The 8,613-nt window shown below is 38.5% G+C and overlaps 1 protein-coding gene across 1 annotated transcript; it reads right to left on the bottom strand.

The window, feature by feature from the left end:
* Nucleotides 1–3,698: 3,698 nt before the first annotated feature.
* On the bottom strand, nt 3,699–8,099 carry LOC140923362 (uncharacterized). Its single transcript, XM_073373455.1, has 5 exons — nt 7,960–8,099; nt 7,091–7,219; nt 5,909–6,010; nt 5,272–5,506; nt 3,699–4,140 (listed from the first exon to the last, which is right to left on the bottom strand). The coding sequence occupies exons 1-5, from the start codon at nt 8,032–8,034 to the stop codon at nt 3,965–3,967; spliced, it is 717 nt and encodes a 238-aa protein (XP_073229556.1). The 5' UTR covers nt 8,035–8,099; the 3' UTR covers nt 3,699–3,964.
* Between the last annotated feature and the right edge of the window lie 514 nt (nt 8,100–8,613).

Raw genomic sequence — 8,613 nt, forward strand, 5'->3', positions numbered from 1 at the left:
AATACTAATACATTCTGTCGCTTTTAGCTAATTTTATAAAAGGAAAGGAACGATAGCGAGTGCTTGCACCTCCAACGGCTGACTGTACGAAATTGTTCGCCATCATGATGCTTTGCGATTCAGGAACAGCCTTATTTTGCGTCAGCTTGTGAGAAGGCTGTCAAGTTTCTCGATATTTATCAAACTGAACTTCTCTTTATGAAAGTTTAGAAAATATAAGATTCGTCATCAGAATTACTAGTAGCCCTCAAACTAAATCTCAGGATGTCGACTACTTTTTTAAAACCACACTTTCGGTTACTCATCGACAAACGTTCTCAAAAGGAGGAGAGTGATGAAATGAAACTCATTGTTGTAAGTTACATGCAAACAGACGCAACAACTCCCAGAATCGTTGGGCAATAAATGTTGGAAGTTGTTGTGTCCGTTTCCACGTAGAACCCCTCCCCAGAGTTTTTGATATGTTGCAGTATTTCGAAGCAATTTTACCTTTAGTAGAACGCCTTCGATCTTCTCAACAATATGAGGTATATTCTAAGGGTAGTGGCGCTGCTGGAGGCCTGTGACGTCACCAACAATGGTCGCCATCTTGGTCACCATTTTGAATTTTACTGAGAATTAGAAATCAGGTTAAAACCGCGACAAATGGTAGTGTTTTGTGCTTTACATGTAAAATAACACACGAATATGCTCTTTGCATCATTTCATCCACAAGCTTTACTTTTATTGTTGAAAGAAGTTGGAAAGACATGCATTTTCACTCAAAAAAGGCTTGATCACCTGCTACTTATGACGTCATGTCTCGTAACCATAGCAACTGAACATCACTACACTTGTCTCAGAATGCGCGATAGGGATAAATGAACAGCTACTGAAAACGTCGGGTGCTGATGTTTTATCGTCTATGGGAGAAAAAAAAACTTAAAAAACCTCAGGGGGTGGAAAACTTTATCCAAACCTTTCTAAATAAGCATTTTATTTAGCGTGGCCACGTCCTTGGGGAGATAATCTGTAAAATCATGCTTTACCCAACTTTGTTTCAAACCCATCCGCAGACATACGTTTAACAGCCTCACCAACTGCATCTTATCTTTGGGAGGGTCCCCAATCCGTTTTTCGGGATCCGGGATTTCCTTATTTAAAGCTCGGGATTCGGGATATTGAAGCAAAAACGGGCAAGATTCGGCATTGAAAGTATGCGCGGGAGTTAGAATGCCCGAAGTAACCCTCGGAATTACGAGATTGCACGAACTTTTGGGTCGGGATTACGGGATTGAAGAACCGTATTGGGGACCCTCCATTAGGACTCTGATGCGTGTACGTTTCTTTTTCCAAATTCGTCTACACACCCATCTTTTTGCTAGACCGTATAAGTACAAAAGATGAGGAATTTTTATTATTTTAGGTCATTTTAAGGTGGCTTAACACAGTTTTGAGGGCGGTCAATGTTAACTCGCGTGGCGGCGCGTGTTTGAAATTAGAGAAACAAACATGGCGGCGAAAAAGCAATGTACACGGAAGACGATTTCTCAAAATCTTCTCATTAAAATTTTGTGTTATTTGGCACAATTTTTACTTTTATCGTATTTTAAATGATGAGGACTTTAAAATGGAAGGAAAGGAAAAGAAAATGAAAGGAAAATTTTGTGACACATTTAATAATTACAGAACAATTATATTATTGATTATCTAAAAATCCGTCTGCTAAAATTTGGTCAAATGGTAATAATTAATTATACTAAGCATTGTGCAAGTTTATAGGAAAATCTAATGAGCGAATTTTAGGTAAACTGAGCAGAAGTGAAATTTTAAGGTTGTATTCATCGTTCATGTTCATAAAAACTACGAAAACGTCAAATTTTACCTGTCAATCAAAATCTTTCATCAGTTTATAATTCACTTTCCAAGTTTTATCTTGTGAACTGCAACCTTTCTTTTGACATGATTTGGCAAATGACATATACTTACAAACTGCAAAAACTGTGTTCAGCCACTGAAAAAAAGTGGGGAAGAACAGTAAAAACCCCTCGTCTAAGAACCTACATTTTTGAAGCTTGGAAACAACAAAAAAAGCAAATAATTAGGAAAAAATTTGCCAGAGGTTTGGAGAAATGTTGAAAGGAGCCCTCTGAAAAAAAAAAGATCTTTATTGACGAAAACGGCGACAAGAGGCCTCTCTTGACTTCTCATTTGTATTTTCGCCAAACCTCTGACAAAAAATTAATGTTCTCCAAACATAGGTATTTCAGCCGATTTGCCACTTTTGTCAAATTCACCACCTTACAAGGAGTGCTTCTTAACATCTCATTTTAATTTCATCTCTGGCAAAATTTTGCCAGACTCAGTTTCATTTTTGCCGTTGTATGAGTGCGCATTTTAAGACATTCTCTATTTTCATCAAATTCGCCACTTAACAGGGGGCCTTTCAGCTTGATATCTCATTTGAATTTTCGCCAACCCTCTGGCAAATGTTCGCCAAATGCCCCATTTTCCCCAGATTTGCCATTTTTGTCAAATTTGCCCTTTTCGTCAATTATTGAAGCAACTGGGCGCCTCTTAACATCCCGTTTGAATTTTCACCAATCCTCATTTTCGCCGTTGCGTGCATTTTTGGACATAAGTGCATTCCTCAGTTATTTTAAGACCGTGAGTAGTGGTCCGACCCTGGAAATCGAACCCATGGCCTATTGCTGGTTTACACTTGACGTCACGGCGCCCAGTGTTGGTGATCAGGAACAAAAGTGTCGTTCTCTCCTGAGAACTAAGAAAGTTCTACTAATCACCAACGTGAGCACCTTGTCACATGACTGCAAACTAAGCGTAAGAACGTCAAGAAATTCAGAAAAGGACATCAATTTTACATGGTTCGAATTAGCGCGTGGCTTGAATTAGAGAGGATTCGAGTTATCGAGAATGGACTAGCTGTACACTTTGTTGAAAGTTTTCTTTTTCCATCCCTTTCCTCCGGCCGAGCTGTCAGGTAGACAATACAATAGATTTTCTTTGAAGAAGAAGTTGCATAAAAATGTTCTAATGTGCAACTTGCTCTTACCCCATCCTTCTAAAACGGAGGAGCGTGATGAAATCAAAATTAATTGTTTTAGGAAACTGAATTCGACATGGCTGTAAAGCTAGGGAAGCGGTGACCGCGTGAGAGCAACGAAATCACAATAGGTCTGTCCTGCGGCTATACTAGAGACCCTAATAGCTTTTGGGACAAGGACGACTAAGAGTACGAGTTTTTCCCAAAACAAAGTATTTGACGCTCGTGAACCGGCGTCATTTTGACCGGTAAATGTGATAGCCGTCAGCATTCTATTACGAGTTTCAGCGAGAATGTCGTAGTGGCAGAAACAAGTTATCAAATGTTAGAAGTTTATCTTTTTGCGATCGGGAGGAGGCTTAACCTCCTTCAATTAAGATAACAGTGCTGCCTCTTGTGATGAATCAAAAGAACAATGAAGGTTTCCGGGATGTCTATTTGTTGAGAATACGCGTAAAAACCTTCATTCTAATCTCGTGATCGTACTTTTCCTCGTTCTCGAATCGAAAGGTCTCCACAAATATAATACGACAAAAAAAAAATGGTTATACATTATCCAGTTTCAGATCAATGAAAGCGGCGCATGGCAATACCCTTTGACACGCCCCTCTTCACCACGTCTTAAGAAACAACAAACGGAGGCGTATATGCATGAAAAAGTGGCATTTACCTTTGTTTTTAATTCAAAATCCCTCTTACATTATAGTGATATTATTTAAAACCTGTGAGTCCTCAGTCTACACCAAAGTCATCCTGAAAACTGAGTTCGAGCACCGTCAGAAGATCTTCTTGACAATTTGCCTAGTATGCAAATAACTTATACAAACCGTCCACAGGGTATAAATATATCTCATGAAAACTTTATGTATTAACGCTTTACTTTACGCGGCCACTTGTTTAGATGATCGTGTGAAAACATCTTTAGCCAAGCTTGATCAAAGCCCAGTAGCAGGTATAGGGGCATATGGTCTTTACGATCCAGCAGTTCCAGCGCCAGGAAGTTTTACAGCCTCTCCAACTGCAGCTAATTCTTGGGACTTTGACGCATGTGCGTATGCGTTTACAAACTCGTCTGCACACCCATTTCCGGACGAGACCTATAGGCACAAAAGGTTATAACTATTTCAGGTTATTCAAATCCGAAACTGATGAGCAGCTTCGAATTAGGGTAGTCAGTCATTATAAAGACAGACGTGTCCATTTTTTAAAATATTGTGAGATGCGTGGATAATTCTTGTACAGTGAGTGGCTAATAGATAAACGACAACCACTACCAGGGTCATACCCTGATACACAGAGTTGATACGACGCTTTGTGTTCCACAAAATTTTAAACACTTTTAAGAAGTTGTTTAAGGCCCGTCAACATGATTCCGGATATTTTTTTAAAAAGTTTTTTTTTTACACGAATAGGCCCTGTGAAACCAGTGAATCCCCCTGGCCGAAACCGCATCTTTTAGAAGTCACTGAATCGTTCTCTTTTTAAAATCCGATTCGTACTAGACGATTGAAACTGGATATTTTTAAATTCAACTACGTCAAAAACTGGAGTTTAGGCTAAAAAGAGAACTTGCAAATTTAAACTCGGGTGGTGGACAACAACAACCTGTTGTTCGACTCATCGGCCTCGTGCAAGACGGTTTTAGGTTAATTCGTCCTAAGCTTACAAGTGCCTAGTAGGACAACACACAGGCAGAACTGTGAAGCTGATCAAGGTTACTATTTTACGCCTGTAAATGGTTGGGTAAACGAATTATCCATCCATAGCTGTCCGATAAGCCTTTCCGGGTAATTTAATTTTAAACATATTAGGCAGGCCTGGCCATTGATTGAAGAAGAGTGGAAACTAGTTAGCAAATGTTGATTGAAGCAGCGTATTCTTGTCGATGGGTGAATCCAAACCGGGAACAACCAAACTGAATAAACGGAAATATTAGTATGCGTTTTCCTCTGCTCGGATCAATAGGTATGGACGGGCCATGGTTTAAGATTGAAAACACAAAAGTTGGCTTAAAACTATGGAAAAGTTATTCATGTTTCTGATTTTGTTGAATCTGTTTTAGATTAAAATAGCTTTCAGCATAGGGTTCTTTAAAGAAAGTGAAGATGCCACATGGTTCGTTCTTATAGTATTGTAAGGCCATCCAAACTTTTCATGCTGTTGACAGCGATCTGTTAAGTTGTTATAGCTTATTCAAGAACTTGATATCCATTTAATCATTTTATTACCTCTAGCCACCCTCTCTGGTACATCATCTACTTCATCGGACTGTTCCACATCGTCTTCCATTTGAGAAGCGTCGTCATTCTGTTTCTTTTCCAACTTCCGGATTCGGTAAATTGGCAACTTTGCGCATAGATCCTTCATCTCGCCGCTCAAGTCCGAACGGTCTCTCAGTTTGCCAACAACCTTGAAATTTTCCTCAGACGTAGTGGTCATTTTAGAATCGGTACTTTTCTGCACCTGTAGATGATGGAAACCAGCGCGAAAAATCAACGATTTCGAGTGCAGGAACAGTTATCAAAAGGTTGCACGGATCAGCAAGTTTTAACAAAGTAATAAATAAATAACTTTAGCGAATCTCTCCAATGTTGTTGGTAAAAGTGATTATAAACAATTTTTGGACGTGGTGATTTCCAGAATACTCAAGGTCAAGAAAAATGTTATCAGCCGAGCCGAAGGCCGAGGTTGATAACGCTTACATGTACCGAGATTATTCCGAATGTTGAAGGGAATAAACACACAGTTATGATGTTGCTCTTGGTATAATCATGCATTGCGCGCGCAACCTACAGGTTGGTTAAGACATTAATTCAGCCAAACACTAATTTTAACGACGTTTGTCACAGGTCCTCAGACACTTACCGATTGTAATTGTTTCAGCAAGTCAGCAGGTCGAGGAACGTTCCCGATGGAGTATCTTAAAAAGCAGCCCTTTGCCTTTGGCAATCGAATCATCGTTAAGTTCTGCAGTAAATTCAAGCCAATACGAAGCAAGGATCAATAGACAAATAAGTAATTATATCGAAAGTAACCGTTATCCGATTGAACAAAACCAACAAAACAAATTAAAGTAATAGTTTAAAAGTTTCAAATTTTTCTTTCGCTCTTCAATACCCTGGCAGCGAACTGATATTACAGGATGCTGTATAGGCTAATCAAGAGATTTCTTTGTAGAGGAACTCCACTATAGCACGCACGAGCGGAGCACCACAGCTAAGTAAATTTGGTTATCTATCCATCCGAAAAATTTGGGTAGGCAGGTGACCGTACGTCCGTCCGTCCGTCCGCACCAGAGGGCAACCAACGTGAAATCTCACACATATGGCTGGTGTGAGAACTTACAACCTGATAATGCACATCCATATGGTGATCAATACACAGCTGTCAAAAACAGGGTATCCGCTGATCAGTATCACATGACCGTATCGCGGGCTCAGATGTCAACCTATCGAGGTTGCGAGTTTTTTTAAGTTATCCGCCAATAAGTCACTTGCTTTCAGCTGATTGCAGGCTCAACTCCAAGTGGATTTATTTTCAATACATGTAGTTACAAGTTTATTGTTTGAAGTAAATTATAAATTTATTAACGCGAGCTTGGTCTTCAGCCTTGGCAAAATGTATATATTATTCTCTTGGTTTTAAGCACTCCCCATAGTTTTGGTCATACACTGAGCGGTTTGAAAGCTTTTGGAGAAATGTTCTGGAATGGTTTCTGCAACGACAGAGTTTTGATTTTGATGCAAAAATGCGGGATTAGCTAAAAGAGCTTTATGTTCCCGTCAGAAAAAAAATGCTGTTTTGTTGCTATTTCAGAGACGTCTTCGCAAAACTGTACACTGATTATTTCGGATTTTCAACGTTTTATTTTCTTATTTTTTTTATTTTATTTTTTTATTTTCAAGTTTTTGCGCGAAAAAGTCAGAAAAAAACCAAATATTTGAATCGTATCAAAAAATGATTTCAGTTCTTTGTCAAAACAACAGAAAAAAAGACTCCAAATGTAGATCAGTTCGACTTGTTTGATCTTTTATGTTAGTTACTGACCTTGTTAAAGTCGCAGATATAGTCTGCTTTCTTCTTGCCCGACGAAGCAAGAGAAAAGGTCTCGGATTGCTTGTTAGCATCAACTTTGACACTCTCGTACATATCTTTGGATACCTTGAATGTATAGGCCTGCGAAAAACACGTGTAATAAATTGATTAAAATGAGTATCTCAGTCGTCAGTAGTATTTATACCAGACGTAGTTAATCGATAAAAATCGATATCGGAAATCAATCGATATCACCGATATTAATCGATTTAATCAGCCGATTAATATTGATTGATATTGGAAATCGATGGAAATCGTAGTCACAGAAAAAATAATTTATTGATTAGTATCGATTAACAAAATCGATAACAATCGATAAAAAAATAATCGATTTCTATCGGAAAATCATCGATATTAATCGAAGTCACAAGTTTTTTTCTTTATCGATATCGGAAATCAATATTCATCGATGACTGATAGTTTACCATCGATTATTATCGATTATCGGTTTATCGATTAACTACGTCTGGTTTATGTTACCACTAATACTTCAGAGTCATTACTTACGCTATGGTGTAGTGGATACCTTACTTTTCAAATCAAAACATAAGGCACTTAAACTGGACTTGAAAATGAGATCCTTAGCCTTTTATTCGCCTTAAAATAATCCCTGTTTACAGGCATAATAATTAGATTTGCGTGGCTGACAAAAACGCGTCCATTAAGCATCGATAGTGCAGCCCGAACAGGCCGCAGGATAAAATATTTAGTAGGAACGTAAACGCCATGGCGTTTTTTGAGACAGAAAGGCGGGCCGAAAGGTCAACTTAAAGTGTCACGGTGAAAACGTAACGCAATATATATATTTTTAACTTAATTACCTTTTGCCCACTGTCCGCGTAACTGGTAAGAGTCAATTGGGCGATCAGCAAAAGTAACAGCATCAAGCGAGCCATCGTGATTCTAAAATGTCGAAGCTTTCTTATTTTTTCGTATCCAGCTCAAGAGAACCTCAGCCGATTGATGCAGCTACGGTCAAAGCAGGTTCTTTTATGCAAGCCTGGCCATTGTGTTGACAAAACTTGAAAATTTTTCGGACACCGTTTTTACTTCCTGTTGTCAGTATATTTCGTACGGTTTAGCTCAACAAGTTTTAATTTGTTAGTATTTGTGACAACGGAAGCCATTTCTCGACAAGTTTTATTTTGTATTAATACCAGCGGAAGCCATTGTTTTATAAATATTGTAAAAGAAAATGAAATTACAAAAATATTTTAAAAAATGGTGTGAAATTGTCATAAGAAATTAAAAGTGAGCGGGTGTCGTTTTCTGAGATATTTAAAGTTCCTGTATATGTTCCTTGTATATGGAGCCCCGTCTTTATCCTAAAATTCTGCGAAAGTATACGGAAGCTGACATTGGTATAACACGAACCACGACATCAAAAGCCTTCGAAAGTGGAATGGAAACGGTTTATTTCAGCACGACAACTTTGAGCAGACACTTGACAAATTATGTGCGCTAAAGAAATAATG

Source organism: Porites lutea, chromosome 13, assembly GCF_958299795.1.
Source record: "Porites lutea chromosome 13, jaPorLute2.1, whole genome shotgun sequence".
NCBI lineage: Eukaryota > Metazoa > Cnidaria > Anthozoa > Scleractinia > Poritidae > Porites > Porites lutea.